At 34.0% G+C, this 24,433-nt stretch overlaps 1 protein-coding gene and 1 long non-coding RNA gene across 5 annotated transcripts in view; one reads left to right on the top strand and one right to left on the bottom strand.

Annotated features, from left to right (window-relative positions):
- The window catches only part of TRDN (triadin), a 394,176-nt gene that overhangs the window by 111,404 nt on the left and 258,339 nt on the right, over positions 1-24,433 (top strand). For 2 of the 3 annotated variants that reach the window (XM_023254312.2, XM_045057980.1), the window contains 2 exons: positions 3,413-3,583; positions 9,412-9,471. In XM_023254312.2, coding sequence (XP_023110080.2) covers positions 3,413-3,583; positions 9,412-9,471 — 231 coding nt within the window. The remainder of the gene's footprint in view (positions 1-3,412; positions 3,584-9,411; positions 9,472-24,433) is intronic. The other variant, XM_045057981.1, reaches the window with a different exon arrangement.
- Positions 5,239-24,433, bottom strand: part of LOC109499882 — a 48,554-nt gene continuing 29,359 nt past the window's right edge. For both annotated transcript variants that reach the window (XR_002157435.3, XR_006598249.1), the window contains 2 exons: positions 14,555-16,770; positions 5,239-6,723 (listed from right to left, as the gene is read on the bottom strand). This is a non-coding gene — a long non-coding RNA (uncharacterized LOC109499882). The remainder of the gene's footprint in view (positions 6,724-14,554; positions 16,771-24,433) is intronic.

Raw genomic sequence — 24,433 nt, 5'->3', positions numbered from 1 at the left:
TAGTAGGGAAAAACAGGTGTGTTTTAGAAAAAGTTGAGGCAAGTCAAAACTCAGGAGAAGGAATGATTAATTCCAATGGCATTGCCCTTTGTTGCCTATGTATTGTGTGCAAAGGAATGTGTATATGTGGAAAACAAAGAAAACATAAAGAATGAAGCCTGGAAGCATTATTCATATAGAAAACACAATGAGATAGTCAAGAAAAAGAAAGTAGTCTAGTGGAGGAAGAAACTTTTGGAAGGGTGCTATGAGAGGAGAGATAGGATGGGGCCAGATCTTGTGGGATTTTTTTTTTAAACATTTATTCATTTTTGAAACACAGAGTGTAAGCAGGCGCCGGGCAGAGAGAGAGGGAGACGTAGAATCCGAGACAGGCTCCAAGGTCGGAGCTGTCAGCACAGAGTCCCATGCGGGGCTCGGAACCATGAACCGCAGGATCATGATCGGAGCCAAAACCAGATGCTTAATTGAGTGAGCCACCCAGACGCCCCCAGATCTAGCAGGGTTTTAAATGTTACACTAAGTTTTTTTACAGATAGGAATATTATCCTGTTAATCCTTAGAGCGCCAGCAGCTCGCTCTGAGCCCATGCCATGGTAAGCTCTCTGGAAGGGTTCCTTAGGTGAGCAAAGGTAAATTGTATGAGCCTGTGGTGGTGTTGGCATCTCAGGGGAACTTTCTCTGCAGTTAGAAACTAACAAATATTTGGTGTGAGGTTCTGGAATTATGCTGATTTATAGTATTTGCAGAGAGCTGATGGTTTCAGACACGGAAATCTATTAATCTGCTGTAGGAAAGAGCAGTAACCAGCAAAAGAGATTTAAAAATGGTTTAAAGGAAGTAGAAGAAAATCCTCAACTGAGTATAGTTACAGAAGCCACAAAGACATTGGAAATTTGTGGAGTAATAGGGTCATTTTTGTGTAAGAGTTTTATGACTAAGTAACTTTGGAAAACAATGCACATAATAATCCCCCTCTTTGAAGGTTCTCAATATACTTTAGCTTTGAGAAATATCATAGTTAAAAAAACTCTTTTGGGGTTCCTGGGTATCTGAGTTGGTTAAGCATCTGACTCTTGATTTCAGCTCAGGTCATGATCTCCTGATTCCTGGGCTCTGGACCCACGTTGGGCTATACACTGATATGAGGAGCCTGCTTAGGATTCTCTCTCTCCCTCTCTCTCTGCCCCTCCCCTGTGTGCTCTTTCTCTCTCAAAATAAATAAATAAAAACTTTAAAAAAATGGTTTAGCTTAGTGTTTCCATATTTACTGGATCATAGGGATATCCCTGTACTTCTAACACGTAGCATCATCTTCCTGCAAAGTTTGTGAAGAACAGTGCTTTGGGAAGTTTGGCCCGTTCAATTAAATGCAGTACCACAGATGATTTTGGTTTTGCAAGCATCAGGCATTATCATTTTCATTCTTCTTCTCATGGGACCTCACAATATTATCTTGCATTAGTCTCAAATTATTACTTAGGGTACTAAAGCCAGGAAACTTGATTATAATATTTTCATCAAAATTTTCAACATGAGTGACAATAAAGCCTATCTATTACATTGACAAATGACATAAGAGAGTCCACACTGCAGTAGTCTTACTATGGGGTCCAGTGATTACATGTGGCCCCTTGAATAAGTAATGTCCAATATGTAGCATCTTTATAAACAATTTCCCACTAGTGTGTGCTATATTATTGTTGTCTTTTATAAAGTAATTGAAAGATTCACAAACTGATCAGTTCATAATCCCAGTTCCTTCCTCCCAAATGCATAGAATATCAAAATAAGTATATATGTGTATAGAATATATATGCATATATGTTATAATTCACATAATAGTTTCTAAGTTATAGCCCTTTCTGTTCACTAGGATATATTTAAGGGTTTTAAAAGTCATTAAAATTAGCATTTCTGATTTAAGATAAGCAGGAGCTAGTATCTCAATTTCTGCTCTTTTTCCATCTCTTTAAAGTCAAGTCATTATAGACTGAATGTCCCTGAGTTATCCTTTAATGGATTTTATTGTTTCATTTCTATTAGTCTCTACCACTACAGCAATTTCACATTTGTACTCTTAATAGTTATTTAAAAACATATATTATGTTCAGTTTCTTGAATGGCTTTTTTAAGGTTTGTTTATTTATTTTGAGAGAGAGAGAGAGAAAGAGAGCATGCGTGTGTGAGCACACAAGTGGGGGAGGGGCAAATAGCGAGAGAGAGAGAGAGAGAGAGAGAGAGAGAGAGAATCCAGACAAGCTCTACAATGTCGGTGCAGAGCCCAAGGTGGGGCTGGAACTCACAAACCATGAGATCATGACCTGAGCGGAAGTCAGAAGTTTGAGTCACCCAAGTGCCCTTCTTGAATGACTTCTAAGATATTTGAGTTATGGATTGGAGTGCCTGTGTGGCTCAGTTGGTTGAGCGTCTGACTTCAGCTCAAGTCATGATCTCACACTCCATGAGTTCAAGCCCTGCATTGGGCTCTGTGCTAACAGCTCAGAGCCTGGATCCTGCTTCAGATTCTATGTTTTCCTCTCTCTCTACTCCTTCCCAACTTGTGTTCTGTCTCTCTCACACGCTCTCAAAAACAGATAAACATTCATTAAAAATTTTTTTAAACATATTTCAGTTGTGGAACAAAATGATTATATCCTTGTTACTATATATATGTATGTATACACTATATATATATATATATATATAGTGTATATATATATATATAGTGTGTATATATATATATATACACTATATATATATATATATATACACACTATATATATAGTGTATTTATACATATATATAGTATATAGTATATAGTATATATATATATACTTGGCTCTTTGGTATGGGCATTGCCTTTTGCTGAACATGCCTGTCTGTACAAATTCTGTGTATTTCAAATGCCTCTTTGTTGATATGCTAAGCTCGTGGCTACCTAAAAGATAATGTTTTCATGTACAAATTAAGAATGTGCCCAACTTGCAAGTGAGCTACATTTCTTTTTTAAGTACTCTAACATGTCACTTCATAGACGATATAAAACTTAGATAGTAGTCACAAGTACATATGTGAGGAATGCTATTTTTTCTTTTTTTTTAATGTTTTATTTTATTTTATCTTATTTATTTTTGAGAGAGCACAAGCAGGGAAGGGGCAAGGAAAGAGGGACAGAGGCTCTGAAACGGACTTTTTGCTGACAACAGCCAGCCCGATGTGGGACTTGAACTCACGAACCTCAAGATCATGACCTGAGCCAAAGTCAGATGCTCAACTGACTGAGCAAACCAGGGACACTATTTTTCTATTGTTTTTCCTGTCTCTCTCTTTCTAAATTGTTCTTAACAATCAATAAAAGATGATTGGTAAACAAACAAAAATAATCCAATTTGTCTTTAACTCTGTACAGAAGAGAGGAAAACAAAGACCGAAGAGAAGATTAAAAAGGAAGTGAAAGGTGGGAAACAAGAGAAAGTGAAGCAAACAGCCGCAAAAGTCAAAGAAGTACAGAGACCATCACCTAAGCCCAAGGAGAAGGAGGGAAAAGAGACCGCAGCTGTGTCCAAGCATGAACAGAAAGGTAAACATTCAGAGGAGGTGGCCAGAGGTTCTAAGAGAATTTTGGGCAAGAAGCAGATACAATGAAGTTAAAAACTCAAAAAGACTAAGATCAGACTTCAAATAGGAGTAAAAAGATGTCTATCAGTTAATATTACCTGAAAGGCGACATAATAATTGGGAATTAAAACATATTTATAGGAAGACTAAAATATGTTCCATATCTAAAGATGCAATGTGAGGCATTTGTAAAAGAGGATTTGAGTTAGTATCTCAAGTTATTCAAAGCGTGAGGAAAAATTTTAAATTCTTGAGACACGAGGTTTCTATTAAGAGGTGGAAAAACAATTTTGTGTGTCCTACTCTTTGGAGACAGCAGTCCAGGAAAAATGACAATTTTACAGGAGTTTTTTTAAGCAATATATGTTCAGATCTTGGCGAATAAGTATAAAAACTCTCCATACATTCCTGTTGCCTCTGCAAGAGCATATAATTTGGAATGTACATTGAATTATTAAATTCAGTTAATTTAATAGGCAGAAAGTTATGGGAAAGAGAACTCTCAAGCTTCTTTGCCAGCTTCCACTGACTAAATTTAGGACTGTAGAAATCTCTGTATCTGACACTGTGCTGCTCTTCATAAGAGTGATGTCAAACTTACAGCCCTACTTCATGGAAATAGAGCATTTAAATGGAGATGGAATATAAGCCTGAAATTTTTTGTGAACACATGCTATGAAAATAAAAGGGTGGAGTTTTAAGAGGGCAGCTGAGGGCTCATCCCTCATCTCTGCCCTTTGTTGAATCTCTTCTACCCGAGTCCATTCCTGGCGCTATGCTGCTATAGAGTCCTAAAACTGCCCATACAGAATGTGGGATTACTCACTTGGGACTATTCCTATAAATGTTTTTTAGGGGTGTTGCAAAATAATACTTTCCTCTACCTTGGTAGTTTTGAATGATTGTATTTGAGGACTAAAATTAAGGAATGTTTTCTATGAGATTTTCATTTAAAAACTTGAAAACTTTATTACTGAGTAAGCTAGTTGGACACTGAAACTGAAAAATTTTCACCATTATAAAACATAAGATGAAATTTGCAATCCACACTTTTCTTTTTGATTCCACATATAAGTAAGATCATGTGGTATTTGTCTTTGTAATCTGCCCTTGAATTTTGTCTTTGAATCCCTTTTTTCCTTGAATTCACAATATAAATTTATCTGGCAAAAGATATATGTTTTTTGAAAATATATTTTAAAAAAGAAAGAAGAAAAAACCTCTATCTCTTTGTTTTTGTGTGTGTGATCTGCAAATTTTGAAATAAATGAAAATTACCTAAATTTAAAATTTTGTAGATCACTAACAAAAAGAGTGGGATTAAAACTTTGGATCCCTAAGATCTTTCTTCAATTTAAAAAATGATTATATTGTCTTGAAAAAAATTTAAAAAATTGGTTATTACCTCTCTTAAAACTTTATATTTTTTCTGAAATCTTTGGGGCAGAAAAAAATTACAGTAAGAAAAGATAAAATATTTTGAAGCAACATTTTGCTGTGATAGAAAATAAGAAAATTAATCTTCTGACTCACTGATCTATTTTAAAGTGATCATCAAGGTCCTAAAATACTTTACATTTTAGATTGCCCCTTAAAAATGAAAATAATCACATGAAATCAGCTGAAACATACCAAGTATATTTTTATTTTTTGTCCATAAACACAGTATGTAAAAATTCATGCCAGTTATATATAAGAGTATTAAAATATTTATCTAGCAACTTGGAACATGAATAAACTTTTTGATGTCCATTTTTAGTATCCTTGGTTTTTCTTGGGGGGGGGTGGCATATTTTATTGATGCTCTAGACACATCACTAGAGCATTTTAAAATAAGGTTTATTTTCCAGGTCACATATATTGTATTTTATTCTTATCAGTAATCAGAATTACTAAAGATAACATTCTAATACCATTTTCATTTTCAATCTACTGTTTTAATTTCCACGTAAAGAGCTATTTATCTATTAAAAGGACATTCGAATATCACTTAGAGTCAGAAACAAAAACACAAATGTGATTTTATCAGCTAAGTAAATGCATTTGCTAAAGTAAGACTCCCCATTAAGACAGCTAGCATCAATTAAATAATTGTATCATTAAGTAAATAATCAAAACTATACTTCTGATAGCTGGCCAGACACATAAATACATTATTTGTTTTAATTAAGCAAAGATTTAAGAACATTTATTCATAAAAAACTTATCACATTATGGTTTCAACTGAACACGATACACAAAGATGCAGCATTTTTTAAATAATCTATTTGTGAGGTGGCTTTCATTTTGAGACTCTTGTATTGATGATTTAGTGGGGATCCCTTCTGTGGGGAAGGGATTATTTATTTGCTTAGTGTAAGTTAGTCTTAATGAATTCGAGTTCTTTTCAAATAGATTTCTAAATAGTTTGTTGTTTTTTTGTTTTTGTTTTTGTTTTTTGTAAATCAAAGGCCTACAAGTCTTTCACTGGAAACAGATTTTTACATGGAGCAGACACATTTATTGGCAGTTTTTAAATTATATAGTAAACATGCAAATACATTCACATGAAGTTACTTTTAATTTTATATATTTCCACTTAAAGCACTGGGAATAAGTTGCATAGGTATGTACCAGCCTACCATACACTTCTACACACCCTTATGTACCACATAATCTAGTTTCTATGGAACAATCTTAATCTGTTTAAAAAGGGTAAGAAGGGCTGGCATGATCAGTCTTTGCTTTTCTGTCTGTGGCAGAAGTGTGGAGAGGGAAAAAAAAACTCAAACCTCCTGACTGCTATTCTCATTCTTCCTTTTCATTCTCCTTTTCATCCTCCTCCTTCATTTTCTTCTTTTTAACAACTGTCTACATATTTGTGGCAGGCAGAGAGAGTATAGCTAATGGGAATCAACCATAGAGTACCAGACCACACATGCCCCATGCTCATAAGAGATTTTTTAAAATTTCCTTTCTGTTGACATTCTGCACCCAGAATGCATTTTCTCTCTGCTGCCACTCCACAGGCAACATGACAAGGTAGCAGCTGAATAACATCCATCACTGCTCCTTGAGGAGGGGAGAAATGGCCAGCATGTGTGATTCTTAGAAGGTGTTCATCTGGGAGAAAAAAATATTAAGAAATGGTGACCACATATGAAATTCCATGAATTATTATCACAAAACTGTGAAAGCTATAATAATAGAACTGTTCATATTTTCTTTAGGAAAATTTTCCTAGTCTAATATTTCAGTTGCATTTAAGGAAGCATTTCTATAAAATGAAGCTTCCATATTAGGAAGGCTTAGTTTTGCTTTATCCTTAGACAGGTGAAACAGACACCCTTGAGACTGCCCAACATATACGTGCCTAGAATTCTGGCACATTGTTAAGGTCAACACTCAGGACAGACAGAAATGGGCATCCTGATTTAAAATATTTAAAAATTCTTGATTTAAAATATTGTAAAAATACTCTCTCATCTTCCTACGTGTGCCATTAGACTGTAACATCACAACATCACTCAAGTTAAACAGAAACCTGTTAAGTATTATAACTCAAACAATTTTCTAGATTAAGAAAATAGACATGTTTTGAATTGGTAAAGGATTTTCTTTCTTAAATTGGAAACACATAGGATGATTGGTGCATTAATTAAATGAAAGATGACTCTTAGAGCCAGAAAATACTGGTATAATACATGTAAGCATTTTACTTTGGTAATAATTTAAAATATAGGTTAAATAGTTTCATGTCACTGTCAGCATTCAGTTAAAACAAAAAACAAACTCTGAAGCATGAGGATTTTAGTTAATTCAATATACTATTTCACATGTTATGTGTATAAATATGCCATCACCACTTGCGGCAAAGAGCATTATTTCATTTTGGGGGATTGTCCAAGCCCTTCAAATTTTAAGTAGTCCCTGCATTCTAAACTTTTCACATGAATATACTCTCTGTTGCTGTTGCTGAAGACTATAGTGCCAGTAGGATTCAATGTAAATGAAAAATAAAAAATGGGGAGATTTTATATCAGTGATTCTGGAAAATGATCTAATTAAATCTTCTGAGGAGTTTGTTAAAAATGCATATTCCAGGGTTTAGACCCATGGAATTATAACACATTCCCCATCTTTTTGATCTTTAAATTGCCCTTTGAGAACAACTTCTGATTATAGGAAGGAGATATCTAAAAAGAATATAGTCACTTAAGTTACTGAAACAAAAGAGAAAGCTTGAAAATTTCAGGAAGTCCACCCTTCCCCACCTCAAATTTGTCATTTAAGGGAAGTGTGTTTTTTCGTTTTGCTATATCTGAGAGCCCAATTGCCCATTCTAGAATTTGCTCAGGAAAATAGTTATGTCCAGAAAAGAGAAAATACTTTCTACATTAATCTTAATTCTCTCCTGTACCATAGGATTCCCATGTCCTGTTATTAATGTATACAGGAACAAACAGGTTCCTGGACTTGACCTGGGAACTAGCCTCCTTCCAACATCTACCTTACCTATGGGAAATGTGCTGTAATTCAAGAGTCAACATACAGGCAAATTTTTGAAACTTTTTGAGTTTTGGCTTACTCATATTTAGGTACTAATGAAAAGGATTATATTTTACATTTTCTGCAATAACCACATTTCTTTTTTCAAAGACCCAGCAGAGTTTCATAATAAAATGGATTAGTCTAAAAATACTGTTAATACTTTTAAAAGAATAAGGTTTACAAAAATCATTATATGCATATTTATTATAAAGTAACAAGTTTTATTATTTCACATGTTTAATGTACATAATTTCAAGGACTTAAGGGTGTGTCATGTTGTGTCTCTTGGTCCTGAAGCTGCCTTTGGATTTGTTAGATCAATAAAATGCCTGTTTAGAAACATTAAAATGTAAATCAATCATCTTGAACAAAGTTAATTTCATAATATGTAGTTTTAAAGAAGATATGGTAAAACTTCTGGAATAATTCACCAACTAAAATTTGGGTTGGAATGACCTCAGCAGAATCTAAAGTTATGTGGGAATTTAAAGTTCATTGTAATGTCTTTAATTTAGAGGGAACAGAAAAAAAAATTCCTGAAATCATTTTTGATTGTTTGCCCCAAATGCTCAAATTTTCTGTTTTTGTTTTGTTTTTGCTTTTAGACCATAGGCCATAGACTAGTCAGGATCATAAGATATCTTCAGTGAAGATTACTGATTAATTAGCTTAACAATGGTATCATTTAATGCTGAAAGTCTGTTCTTCTGCATGTACTCTTATAATTAGGAGTATTTCCATGCAGAACCTCTAACACAATGCAAAGGAGTTAGCCTTCCTGCTTGCCTTTTCTGGAAAACATTCTACAGCTCCATTTAGACAATTAGCAGAAGGGCTGAGAATGAATAATTGGTAAAATGTTCCAAGTTGGAAATAATTTCCTCTTGTAAAACTTCTGTTTCATTAATGGAAGTATATACATGAACAATGAGAAAAATTGCTTTAATATGATGACTTTTGTAATGAATTTGATGAAAAATGTTTTGACTTAAAAAAGACAACTATATGATATTACCCTGCACTATTCTGTTTCAATTTTTTAAAGCTATTTTTTTTGTATGGAATAAATGGACCTTATATTTATTATGTCTTTTTTCCCTGTGTGTTCATATGAGTGCAAATTATTCCTTCACAGAAGACATTGTAGTAACTAAAATAGAATTGTGCTATTTTGTTTGTTTTGTTAAACCATTTCTTCCTAGAAAGAAGAAAGGTGTTGATGACATTCTTCCGTTGTTCTTTTTCTTTCTACTCTGTCAGATCAGTATGCATTCTGTCGATATATGATTGACATGTTTGTCCGTGGGGATTTAAAACCAGGTATTCCAAACAATTTTTGTACTTGTCTGTTTTAATAGTCTTGTTTCTAAGATTGCTGGCTTTTTTATGCACTAAACTGAATTTCCATTTTAAAAAATTGCATAATGCATGTGTAGTTCTAGAATAAAACCAATGAAAAGCAGAAGTAATAACTGGCATTAGGGCCTTTAATTTTACTTTCTGTTACTGCATGGCCTATTGTAAATGAAGTCAGTTAGAAGCTAAAAAAATTCTAATATCTTTATATACAAAAAAGTGCTAATATCTTTAATAATATCTTGGAGTGAAGAGGTGAAACATTTTATTTCTGGTAAACTTAGAAGACCTATGATGATAAAAGTATCCTTTTTTTAATATTGAAAAAAATTTATATTAAATCTGTCACAATTCAAATATTTCATTTACTTCAACATTTTGTATTTTCTCACATATGGAAGGGTTAGCTACTCTGGAGAACTACTATTGATGGAGCTAGTCAACCTTAGAGCTAATAGTCAACACAATGGGAAGTCTTTTTATTGAAAGGAATTTATCTATTATCTCTCCTATCTTTAATTGTTGCCCAGAGTGTAACAAGGGATTCTTTACTAATATCTTAATTAACAATATATAACTTGATTGCTTGTGCTAGGCCTTTTGCAGATTTAAAGACTGATAATACCATGTTATGTTTGGGGAAACAATTCTAAGAAGATGGTATTGCCAAGGATAGAACTAATTTACAATAGAATAATTGAAGCTAATTGCTTAAAGCAAACTATATTTTGGTTCTAAGCTATTTTATATGGAAATCTCTCTAAAATGTATAATTACATCCATACGTATATCGGCAAATGGGCATATCATATTTAAGACAAATATGTAATACATCTAGGTCCTAGAAAATTAGAAGATCATGAGAACTTTGAGTTTCAGGAAAATTTAGTTAATTCTAATAACTTATGCAAGCCAATTTCCTCCCTTCTCTTCTTCATTTTCTTAATCTTCTTTCTCTTTTTTGTTTACTTCCTTACTGAGTTAGAAACTGAAATAAGGGGGAAAACACTGAAAAATATGGTGATTCACTTGGATGATGACTCACTTTGTAAAAATGATTAATGCTAACATATGTAGATAGCATCATAATAACCTTAGAAAGAAACATCAGGAAAGTAGTTTAGTATAGTAAAAAAAGAGGGCTTAGGACATAAATACAGATGTGATTCTTGACCCCATCCTTTTCTAGCCTTGGACCTTGAGCAAATCATTAAACTCCACTTGATCTTCAGTGTCTTTACATTTAAAATTGGGGTCACAGTCAGCAATAGCACTACTAGAAATTTATCCAAAGGATACAGGAGTGCTGATTCTTGGGGCACATGTACCCCAATGTTTATAGCAGTGCTTTCAAAAACAGCCAAATTATGGAAAAACCTAAATGTTCATCAACTGATGAATGGATAAAGAAGATGTGGTTTATATATGCAATGGAATACTACTTGGCAATGAGAAAGAAGGAAATCCTGCCGTTTGCAGCAACATGGATGGAACTGGAGAGTATTACGCTAAGTAAAATAAGTCAGTCAGAGAAAGACAGATATCATATGTTTTCACTCATATGTGGAACTTGAGAAACTTAACAGAAGACAATGGATGAAGGGAAGGGGAAAAATAGTTACAGAGAGGGAGGGAGGCAAACCATAAGAGACTCTTAAATACAAAGAACAAACTGAGGGTTGATGGGGGGATGTGGAGAGGGGAGAGAGGGTGATGGGCATTGAGGAGGGCATTTGTTGGGATGAGCACTGGGTGTTATATGTAGGTGAATCACTGGAATCTACCCGCAAAACCAAGAGCACATGTATGCACTGTATGTTAGCCAACTTGACAATAAATTATATTAAAAAAAATAATATATAAAAATAAGTCAAAATAAAAAAATAAAATAAAATAGGGGTCACAGTAAAAACCTTGCAAAATTAGAGGCACCTGGGTGGCTCAGTTGGTTAAGCATCAGACTTTGGTTCAGGTCATGATCTCATGGTTTGTGAGTTCAAGCCCCACATCAGGCTCTGTGCTGACAGCTCAGGACCTGGAAACTGTTTCCAATTTTGTGTCTCCCCCTCTCTCTGCTCCTCCCCTGCTCTCAGTCTGTCTGTCTGTCTCTCTCAAAAATAAACATTAAAAACATTTTTAAAAGCCTTGCAAATTTGCTGACAAAGCATCTAAGGAGAGGCACAAAATACTATTATAACTTTATTTCTTAAATCATTCAATTTAGCACAGCCTGTCTGAAAGAAACTTAACATTGACAATGCTAAGTCTATACACACCATTAAGTCCATTTTAGGTAAGAGATTTGTTGCCCATTTTATTTATCTGTGATGGTTTAAGAGAGTTATATTCTACGCATATTTTGCTTTGTAAAGATCAACTGTTTACTTATATGCAACATGAATCAATATTGTTAATGAGCATGTGTTTTTAAATTTTATTATTTGAGGAAAATAATGTGTTCTTTGTGTCACCAAGTTATTGATAGAACTAATTGATCATAAAATACAATTTCTAAGAAAATCACAGGACAGAGAGAACCATACACTGTCAAAGTCAATGAGAGATGCTAAGCGTTTAACAGTCACAAAGCTAATCAGATCTTTTCCAAAATTTAACAGCAGATCAAGATCAGAAGGAACAGTGAAACCATGTCTACATGAGTTGAGAATTCCTCTATTAACCATACAGGGGGAGGTCTTTTAAAGTCATATGTGAACATTTTCTAAATAGCCATGAGTTCAGATCTGTAGCACTATCTAGTATCCTAACACATGGAAATAATTCCTAAGTGCTATACGATTAGATTTTTAGGAAAGTTTATGTATTTATTTTGAGAAAGAGAGAGAGAGAGGGGCAGAGAGAAGGAGAGAATCCCCAGCAGGCCCCATGATGTCAGTGCAGAGCCCAATGTAGGGATCAAACTCACAAACTGTGATATCATGACCTGAGCAGATATCAGGAGTCAGACATTCAACAGACTGAGCCTGATGCCCAGATTAGATTTCTTAATATCACTTATTACCTTTCTAACTGCTTTCCTAGTTTATTTCATCTACCTACATTCATGATTTTGAAGATTTATTTCTATAATGTATAAGAAATTAAAGAATATGTAGATGAGTATTTCTGGAGAATTAGTGTTTTTCAGCATTTCAAGGGGTGAAACAGAAGAATCTGGAGAAGAGAAACCTGTATGGTATGGCTATTGTTTCATGTAACAAGTCATGTAAAAGTTCATAAGTGTACAGAAGGAAAATTTCTGATATTTCCTTTGTTGGTGAGACAATACATACGATGGAGTTAGAAAGCACTAAATATGGCGTGTGTTTTGAAAAATGAGGAATGAGAAACAAGATTTAATCTGGGCATATTAATTTAGAGAAAACGCAAGTGATAAGACTTTGACTCTGACTGACAATTAGAGAATAAAACAATTCCTGCCAAGCTTATTGCTCTGCATGTATCCAGTATTTATAAAACATTTGTGCTTCCATCTGTTTCTGTTTGGGATTAGTAGAACACCTGTTATTGTTTAGCTAGAGTTCATTATTAATTATTGGTAATGAGTTTTTTAAACTATAATTTGATTTTTTCCTTTTGGGATAAAATATTTCCCTTGTGCAATGTTGCCACACCCTCAAAAGTAGCCCAAATCACAGCTGAGATTTGAAAAAACCTCATTAATGAAATGTACTGACACCATGACATATGTCCCAAGTTTTTCTTTTCTATCCCATTAAATAAAATACTCCTGACAAAGATACCATTAGCAATTTTTTTAGCTAAGATATACCTGAAAAAGAACTGAATTGCTCTTTCTGAATCTCTGTAGTGAATATACACCATCTTATGGTCAGTAAAAATCCTTACCTCAATTATGGGGACTATCTTAAGAAGCCAGCATAAACTGTACGGATCACATCATTTGTTGTATATAACAATTAAAATTCTCGGGTACTGACTCACTCTATATTCAATTGAAAATTAAGAAAATTCTATTTAAACCTAGAAAATGAGTATATGCTACTAAGGCTTGTCCTGTGGGCAATCGGAGTAGATGTATATGTATAATGTATAATTTTAGGGATATTATGGATACCGAAGTGCCCCCTTCTCTAGAAATATTTTTTTTCTGCTGCTCTTAAATGATCTAACAACGCTGACATTAGATCTCTTGATTGTGTACTTGGTCAGTTCATAGAACATGTTTTGGGTAATCCCTAAACTGTCTTAAGGAAGAGAGGTGAGAAAAGGAAAGGGAGAGGAAGGGAGGGAGGGAAATGGATCCTGTTCTAAGGAGGCTGTCTTGAAGCTGATGATTCACACTTTTTAGGATGAAAATAGTCTAGCTGTCATTTTCTTTTAAGACAACTATGAAAACTGGTCAAGGCAGACATTAGTAGCTGCACTGAGATTCACTTTATGGTGGTGGTGGTGGTGGTGGTATATGTGTGTGAGTTTTGGTTTTGCTTTTAGAAATTGACAGTAGTGATGATCAAGATAAATGACTTTAGGTTTGCTTATCTTTATCATCCTTCCAGTAATTCCAATCTCCTTTTCAATACTTTGCTGCTAAGCACATTTTTCTTAAGTGATAGCCATACTGATAATTTCATTCATTTAGGTAGACTCTAAAAGAACCATTATGGGGCACCTGGTGACTTGGTTAAGTTCCTGACTTTTGATTTCAGCTCAGGTCATGATCTCATGGTTTGTGAGTTTAAGACCCCCATCAGACTCTGTGCTGAAAACCCAGAGCCCTGTTTAGGATTCTCTCTCTCTGCCCCTCCCACTGCCTATGTGAGCACATACACATGTGTGCTCTCTCGAAAATAAATAAACTAAAAACAAAAATTGTGAGCAAATAAAATTGAAAAAAAAAATAAAAAATAAAATAACCATCATGATCTTACTATGCATTTTCACATTAGCTCTTCATCAACTTTCATCGGGGCCAAATAGGTTGCATGTACTCCTGGGTGAAGCCAACTGAGTTAAGCAAGAGACAAATTTCAATAAGGAAAAAAAAATCACATGGCTTACAGACCTCTTTATATTTATTGTAGATAAGGAAATCAATTTAAATGTCCAGTACAAGAACTAGGCCTTGTATGCTTTTGCTTCATCATTTTAACACTTTTTTTTCAGCTTTTCATCTCTGTATGAAAAAAAATCATAATCAAAAAGCCATTATGATTAAAGTTCAATACAAGTTAATGTTTATCCCTTAGAAGTTATCCCACCATTAAAATCCAACTACTACCTGACTTACTTGAACCAAGAATTTATGTTAAGGTAATTTATTCCCCTTTCTGTGTCATTTACTCTCTTAAAATTGAAGGTAGCTACCTATCAAAATCTTCTCTGAGTATAATAAGGTATTCTTTGGCAGTCTGTATTCCAATTCTATGGGTTTTTAGGTCCACAGCTAGAAATAGAGCCTCAAGGAATAAGAGTACTCTCATTTTATTAAGATCCTTTTCTTGAACTTCAGTTGTGCATTTTTGGTTTGATCCTGCTGAGAAGAGGTCAAATGTAATTGCATTATAGTCACTGTTATTTAATGGTTTAATCTAATGTATTTCAGAGCTCAATTGGCTATAATGTAGAAGACTAGGTAAGATTCAGCCTTACTTTACTTTCCTCCAAAAAATACTGCTCCATGAAAACATACTCACTTTAATTCCAAACATCTCATTATTTTCACAAAATAAAAGTTCTGGGAGTTTTGATGTTAACGCAATAAACATCTGTTGAATCCCCTCTGCAAGCTGCTAGTCCAGAAAAGAGATAAGACATGGCATATATAACTTTATAACTAAGGATAAATGGATAAGTATGCAATAGAGGTTTAGAAAATGTAAATGCTCATCTCAGTATACTAGGAACAATAGTTATCTTTACTTACCATTTGGACCTCTTAGTGTTTTTTAATATTTTAAATCATTTAAAAAATGGTTTACAGAAGTAAGAGTAAAGGGCTGAAAATTGTGATAAGAACTTAAACATAGCAAAACCAAAAGTTTATTTCATCAATTTTATGATTTTGAAGATGTATATACTCCAGATTGGAAACATCTTCAGAAAGGAACTAACTGCCCATCAATATCATGAATAAACCTGCAATATATACATCTAATTGATACTAATTCTAGATTTCAAACACATCTTTAATAGGTTCTAGCATAGTATCACTTCTGGTTCATTTAGAATTTGTGTTATCAAAATGCAACAGTCAACTTTTTCAAATCTTTGAGGCACGTAATTTCGTTAAAAGACAATGTCATCTCCATTCCATAACTACAAGACATTTTTATTTTTAGATTCTTAAACATTATTTAGAATGATGAATCCAATGAGTTTTTTTTTTTTTATTTATACATAATTGATTTCATTCTGATACTGGCCTTAACCTTTCTTTAACATTTGTGTACTTAAAAACTATAAATTTTGGCACACAGACTTTATAAAAAATGAAAAAGTATTATAATATACCCTTAAAACAAAATGAGATAGGTTAGGTTCTTGCCACAAAATATTTCATGGTAAAGTCCTTCTGGTTGAAGGACTAACTGCATGAGAATATCCTATTTCATTTTTGTCCTTGGAAATGAATTGTTCCCTCATGGATTCTTGAGTTTGAGAAAATTCATTGTCATCTGAAAATCCATTGTCTGAGATTTCATTTGAACAATTAATTTCAATTTCACCCTAATCATTTAAGTTTAGCATACTTAGCTCTCTTTTTTACATTTGTTCTGATTCATCTAATAACCTAAACATCTTCCTTTGTCCGTTTTCTTCTTTTTGCAGTTATGGATGAAACATAGAACTTCTAAATTCTAAACTGTGCTCAATGAAACTAGAAGTAGATCATAAGAATGTTTCCAGACTTCTTTTATGCATTCTTGAATGACGATGCAACATTTTAGTCAAAAAATAGGAAAACTGAATGATGGTGAGAATGGAGGTTTATTTTGCAATTGCATCATCCTTCCAGGCAACTCCATCATTATTCTATTTTCTTATCATTTTACTCATTTTTAGCATTGTTGGGAATAATTGATGAGTCATAATGAAGTAATTCCTGAATTCATGAAATAGAAATGTTCAAGAGAGAGGAAAAATAAGATCATAGAGATTCCATCATGTGTCCTGGATTTTTTTAAAGCCCAACGGTGCCATGTAGCAAATTACAAGTTATAATGAGTTTTATTCTGTTTAGAAAATAAGTATTTTTTTTTCCTTTGTTCCTTGGACAACCTGTAAGGAAAAGTAAGACAAGATAAATCAGTCTCTACAAGTAGTTACAATTGCTCAAAACAAAACAAAGCAAAGCAAAACAAAATAAAACCTCAAAAACTCAGATTGACTTCAATAGACTCTGCTAGCACACTGAGAATCAATGGACAGAACATAAATTGAAGGTCACACAAGCCAGGATTTAAATACTTTGCTTAATAACTTTTTCTGAGTCTCAGTTTTTAAATCAAATGTATTTCTTAAGGTTGTTAGATGGTGAAATAAGATACTGTATGCACATGTCCTCTCCCCACACTTTTTCATTTTCTCTTTTACCATGTAAATTTTCTGCAAAAATGATAATGCTTCTAGTGTGAAGATCAGAGAAGATCTTATGGAAGAAGTAAAAGTTGAAAGGGGTCTTGAGACACTGGTGGACTGTGTCTATATGAGTTTAAGGATAAAGACGTAAGACTGAATGGCTAACATTTAAGGCACATAGTCACACTATCTTGAAATGTTCTTTTAGAATTACCTGCTGTTGAGTATTTTTTCTCTGCTAGATTCTTAAAATAATCTTATTTAATCCATATAAAACCTTGGGAGGAATGTATTATCATCCTTGTTTTATAGAACAGAGAATGGAGGTAGAGAATTTAAATGTTTTGTCCGGGTCAAACACAGTGCATACAGGGGATTCAAACACAAGCCTGACTAATTCTAAAGCCCAAAGCTCCCTGCTTGTTTAGGCATAGATGGGGAAATGCAAGTGGTTCACAGTGGTTGACATTCAGGAAGCCTAGAGAGAAAAACAAAATTGGAAACATTTGTGTAAGAAGGTTTTGAGGGGATGGCCTTCTTGCACAGTTAGGATATGTCCAAGGAGGTTCACAGAGGTAGAACCATGGGTTTTATCATCACAAATACCAAAAGAGAGAAAAGTAAAAGATTATTCAGAGGTTGTTGGCTTGAAAAAACAATAATAATAGTGCTCTAAATAGGGAGTAAAGGAAAAGACTGGTCAAAACTCATGAGAGTGAGAAGAGCTAGCGATGTAGGAGATTTCAAATCCATTACCTATTCTTAAGGCTGCAGATGATGGTGTTCAGTTACAAAAGGGGAATATATGAAGATTCCAATCGAAACATCATTTAAGCACCTGCTAAATACCAAGGTTCATAGCAACTATTTTCACACACTTTACTCATTTAATTTTCACAGCAAACTCTGAAGTAAGCAGTTAGATAATCAAGTGTGGAGTTTTGGTGAGAGCTCAATGGTGGAAATGAGGTTACCAAGAGAGTGAGTGAAATAAGTGAGCATACAAATATTGAATACATGAATACTGCATGCACTGTAGTCTCAGAATGAACACAGTAGGGGATATAAGAATACTAAAAGATGATCCCTAACTTTAACAAGTAGAATTATTTGAAACAGAAAATGGAACAAATAATTGATAGTAAAAGGTTAAAATTGGGAGTGAGATTGCATAATACTGACACCACATGTTACATGTTTTAGAGAGACATCTGTGATTCTTGATGTCAGGGAAGACAAAAGACACCTAGAATTTGAAAGATGGGGAGTATTTGACTAAGTGCTAAGGAATACACAGGCCGTGGTTCGTGTATGGATGAAAGAGAAAATGAACATGGACATGACATGGCAGAGCATGTGAAATTGATGTGTTTGTATGACAATGAGGATATTGGACTGACAAAAAGATAAATTAAGATTAGAAAATATTGGGAAATAAGGAGTGATAAGTTTGTGGTGACATTATACTCGGTCAATCAGCAAAGCTGTATGTAACTTGTCATGGAAGAGAGTCTGAAAAATTTGAAGTAGAGCAATGACATGAAATCAGCATTACAGAGAGTGTGATCAAGCAGCATCTGCTAAAGGGATTAGAAATAGGATAAAGTTTATGAAATATTGCTAAAACTGATGAATCTAAAACATTGTTTTGAAGGAAGAAAGGACAAATTTACTAAGTCATCGTTCATATAGGTGGTAATGGGAACTGTGTACAAGTGACTTAAGAAATTAATGTTGTAACTCAAAATGTTATAAACTATTTCGACGATTTAAGTTCACACATGAGGTGGAAACTTAAATGAGGTTTAGATGTAAATAAGAAGAGTGAGTATATGTGACTATTTACTAAAAACATAGTGCAGTGAGAAAAGTGCTAGAACTGACATGTTCATAACCTAAAATAGAGTAATAATTTGCTTTCCTTCTTTGGCTGCTTTCTGTTGTTTTCCATGGTTTTATTTGGATTCTTTGGAGGTAGCCACCAATGCATGGACATTTCAGGCAGTGAAAGCAGGTGGGTAGGCAAGTAGACTCCAGAGCTGGACTGCATGGCTTTAATTCTAGGCCTTGCCACATGCTTGAAATATGACTTAGTCACATTAATCAATCTCTTTAGGCCTTCATTTCCTCCTCTGTCAAATGAGGCTGATAAGACTGTCACAGAATACATTAGCAGATGGTCAAAGCACACTTAAGGGTCCATGGCTCTCTGAGTGTCAGCTTTTCTTTAGTAACTGGGCACATATCTATGAGTTGTTACAAGCAGAACCACATCAACAAATACACAACACCAATTTTATCCATTGTAGCCATCTGATGTCTTCTAGCCTTGGATCTACTACCTATGTAATGTGGCCAATAATACATAATTGACAGTATTATATAGGGGATTGTAGGAAAAATCTTACATTATATGCTTATAATGAGTTTGGTTTAAGCATATCTTAGATGAGTTTTTGGAACTATGCTAGATTCTACAGATACAGCACTGAATAAATAGGCATGGTGCTTATTTCTCCTATAAAGGAGAATAATAGGCATTATTTTTTAGGGTTAACATTTAGACCAATCCAAGAACACCCATTAACATTTAAGAAGCACTATTTACACATATAGTGTTGGTGGGGGTGATGATTGTGCCCAATAACAAAATTGTGATTTTCTACCCACCACTCCTGATTCCTTTCTGATTTAATTATTGTTTATCATTAGCACTCTCTCCCTAACAAGTTTTTCTTTTCTGCCTTGTATACACCTTTAAGAAACATTTGCTTTTAAATCCCTACTGTCTCATACTTTGCCAGATCCACGATATGTTTATTGAATTGAATTCATGGTGCATAATATTTTTCTCAACGAAAAAAATTATTGATGATCATCCCAGGACAGCCCTCTTTATTCATTCCTGGAAGTAATCTTGTTATTTAAAAAGATGACAGGTTTCTAAGCATTGCAAATAGGCCCTATGTAAAGATTCTTAAAGGAGTTATTGGTAGTATCTCTAGAGACAGAGGCTCAGAATTAACAAAGACTGGTTTCCTGCATGCATCTGTAAACTGCAGGCAGCATAAAGAATCAGAAAAAAGTGGTAGAAAGAAAGAGGAGAAATCCTACACTTAATTACAGGCATGCATGGTTCCTGGACATAGCATACCCTGTGAGAGTTGCCTCTGATTATCTGAAGTCCGTGGAAGCTGTTCAAGATAAATGTATTAGATTTCCATATTTGTCACAATCAATCCACGGAACATTCTAGTCACTATAAATAGCTGGTATGTACATAGAAATAGATCTGAGAACCTTTGCGTGGCTGTGATTCCTCTAAGGCTGCTGTACTCTCTCTAGCAGGTAAAGGGACCATAGATTTTGGGAGAGGGCTAGTAAATAGAAAGACCGCTGTCCTTGTAATACCAAGTTGTATGACTTCACTTCTCTGTGTCCAATTAAAGGAAACAAAATGAAGGCCTGTTTTATTTTCCTTACATTCTCATTCATCACATTTGTCTCCTAACCCTTTTGAAAGAAGTGGTGGATTTTAGAGGAGTATCTTTGCTGTGAGGGAACTTTGAATAAAGCATCGTTTTGGTCTAGCCTTGTCACTCTTAATGGCATGGACTTGCTGTCAGACAAAAATAAATTCCTCCTCAGGTAACCTACTGAGACTATTCAAAGCATGTTCTAAAATAGTCTGAAAAAGGAACAAATAATACAGAGTAATTTGAATTGCTGCATGAAAAGCAAGGAAAATTAAGGCTTAATCAAAGAATTATCAAACTAATTAGGTGTTATTTATTAATGTGTCATGTCTTATAATAATCTTATCTGTCAATTCATATGAAAGAGTGCAGATTAAAAAAGCATTCTAGTAATTATGTGAATATATTCATTCCCCTTGTCCTGCTCTAAGGTTCATTTGGGTGGCCCCATAGATAAAGAATGGAGAATCTGTGGCTTTTAAATAAATACATATATAGTTCTTATCACTTTTCTAAAGCAGGCTTAATTTAAATATGAGAATAACAAATATGCCCCATACTTATTTTGGTACAACTAATTGTGAACTAAGCAGTTTGATATAACTGCTTTCGGAGAGACCTAGATGATGAACAAATAGTCCTCACCCCTAGCTTTTTTTCCTGTACAGGATGTTTGTGCAAGATGGAGACAATAATGAATTTTGCAATATTAACATTACTGCTACCAAATTCAACATTTTGATGTCTAATAGTTGCTCAGCATTTTTTGATCTGGTATATATTTTGGTTTTCTAAAAATATTTTCTAAAATACTCTGTTAAGAATACTAATGGTCATAACATAAGTTTCAAAGCAGAAGGAGAAAACAATCTAGTCAGATTATTACAAGTAGAACAATGAACAGTATAAAGCAGCTGGGGAAGAAAAATGGGAGAAGGTAGTAATTAAGTACTAAATCATGTTTGCAGATTATACTCACTATTAATGTCTAAAGAGGAGAGGCCCACAGAGGTTAGGATAGGCTTTATAAAGCTATAGTATGTTTCCAATGCTTACCTTCAACATTATTGTGATTGTTCTTATTAATTGCTTACAATGAACTTGTTACTTATTTTTTTTTTTAGGTAGTCAAGTTTTTCACTCGAAGGGGGATAAAATAGTCATATAATTATATGTACTTTTCATTAACAACACCAAGTGAGAAATCAACACAGGGTAAAAACTGAACAAAGCAATATCTCACCATATGGATGTCATCTACATCACTGTGCATCCCATTATACTTTAGTGTCTCTCCTTTGTCATTCACACTTAATTATTTATATTACATCTCTTAAATCCCCACCATTCTATTTTATTCCATATTTCTGCTTCGTGGTTGACATGAAGCTTTCCTGAAAGAAAAACTGCCACCTACAAATTACTTTCTATTGTATCCATCCACAGTGTTTAAGTAATAAGCGTGTGTTTAGTGGATAAGACTTGTTTGTAATAATTAGAATCTCTTATAGAAAGGGCAAATAGATATAGAGAAAGAACCAATACTGTCATATTGAAACATCCTGTAAAAAACAACCTGATGAATTAATATTCTCTTATAAAATAGTTGCATAAGATGTAAACCGTTTCCGCTTTCTATTATTCATGATGGGATTATATTAATGATGATTTTTCTCCCAGAGGAATACTATTTTTTTGTATAATTATAAGTAGCCTCCTGGCAGACACTGGATAAGCAGTGAGTATTGTTTCAAATGACAAAATGGTATCAATTATACACAATTTAAAACAGGAAGAGAAGTTGGATGATTTCCAAATGTGTCATTCAAGTGAGAATGTATTTGTGAATTTAATTGTGTTGGTAAGCCTATTAAACAGTAATTATTAACATGTTACCATTTATCCTTTATCTATCAAGTGCAAGTATTAAAATATTTAAGTTTATGTTATATGCCTGTAGTTGAAAAGGTGTGGAGTTTTATCACCTTTATTAAAGCACCCAGTAGAGAATTCTCAGCTAAAACAAAACATCAAATCCTTTGTCTCCTCCTGAGATAAATCCTAAAACCTGAAGTTCCCTTTTTCATTGGCTCTATGATTCTTCCTTCAGCTTTCCATATCTCTTTGAATTGCTTGTGAACATGGGATATATGCATGTGTCAGAGACAATTAACAAACCAAAAAAAAAAAAAAAAGGAAAGAAATTTTCCCACAGGTGGAGACAAAGGATAGGATAGTTGCAACATCCCTTTGCCAAGTACTGTGTGGTGTGGAAATCGCTAAATAGGGTGGTTGAAAAGTGCCAAATTGATTTTATTTTATATGAATGAGATCCCTGTATAAAAGAGAAGCAACACCATTTTTTCAAATCCCATGCAATAGCTTAAAAAAGTCTGTCTCTGCTTTTGAGGATAAGGGGAAAAAGTCCCAAAGCACCTTGGTTTATATGGCTTACCTAGGGTGAAACTCAGTCATACACACATTATTCAGCAGCTACCTCCCTTTTAAAGATGTTTGAGGGCGATCAGAGATGATGATCATGATGGCTTTGATGAAGACAATGGAAAGATATACCACTTACTAAATCCTAATGGTATGCCAGGCCAGGTGCTATGCTAAACTCTGGACGTGGATCATCTCACTGAGTTCTTACCAAAACCTAGGAGCTGGGTTATAATTTTCCCACCTCATAGCTTAGGGAATTGAACGAAGAGGAAGTTTCGGAATTTGCTCAGATGGCTGGATATTATCTCCAGCATTGTAGGGAGAATTATAAATATATTTTAAAAAGGGGGTCACTGCCTCCTAGGTTTTCTTTTCTTTTTTCCTTCGCTTTATTTTCTAAGTGGTATAATTTAAGAAAAACTCACCATCCCTGTATATAATGCAAATTTGACACGCACTCCTAAATCTTGTCATTACAACTGGCGAAGAAAGAAGGCAGTCTGTTGGTAACTTTCAGTTGTGTTTGTTGGTTGGTCAGTGAAAGTAATCTGGTATAGAAACCCCAGGCAAAGGGGACTGTGACTTCATACTCAAGAGCACAAATGTTTTTCACTGAAATTACTGAAGGAGTCTTGGATATGGTTTGCTTTTGAATTTCCTGGGATTCTATTAAGTTGGCCAAAAGCCTGATAAAATATCACACAGTTCCATGATTAGATTTTTAAGTGTATTTTATTTTTAATGGTTAAAGTGACAGCAAATTGAGATAGAAGAGAACCTAGGGTAAATTTATCTCGAAGGTTGTTGGTGGGTCCTGAAGTTACTGAGAATGAAAACAACAGATTCTAGCAGTTTAGGAATTGATTTAGCAATCAACTCTGCCAGCTGCTCTCTGTCAATAACCTCTTTGGTAGAATCCTAAAGTCAAACAGCTAGAAAAGACATGAGACAGAAGGAGACATTATTTATTCGTCATGTTTAGATAGTTTACAAAAATGTCAAGCTTCCTAGCTCTTAAGAAGTGAATTTGTTATGCTACTTGTAAGTTATTTTAATATGTTCTGTAAATGTAATGATTTTGTCTTGGGGGCCATATTTTCTCTTATTTCCTCATCTTTCTGATTACATACTTTTCCAATGATCAACAATTTGGTGTGACTTGATTTTCCATCTTTGAGGAAGTCTTTAAAGTGTCTCTGAAAAGTAATACTGAATATAAAGCCTGAATTATTACATTTTGACTTGAGAGTTATGACACATTAAATGTACTCATATTTAGGTGTATGCCATGTTATAATTACCTGGTTGATAAACAACAACCTTATCAGGACTGGTTCTTTTGTATTAACAGCAATGATCAATTAAATGAAGTGAATTATAGACTATTAGTCAGTATGTTAATGTGTGAGGGAGGAAGGGCTTGCCTAGGGATATAAAAGAAA

This window comes from Felis catus, chromosome B2 (genome assembly GCF_018350175.1).
Source record: "Felis catus isolate Fca126 chromosome B2, F.catus_Fca126_mat1.0, whole genome shotgun sequence".
NCBI lineage: Eukaryota > Metazoa > Chordata > Mammalia > Carnivora > Felidae > Felis > Felis catus.
The sequence above is the reverse complement of the archived record's forward strand: the minus strand, read 5'-3'. Positions and strand labels throughout refer to the sequence as shown.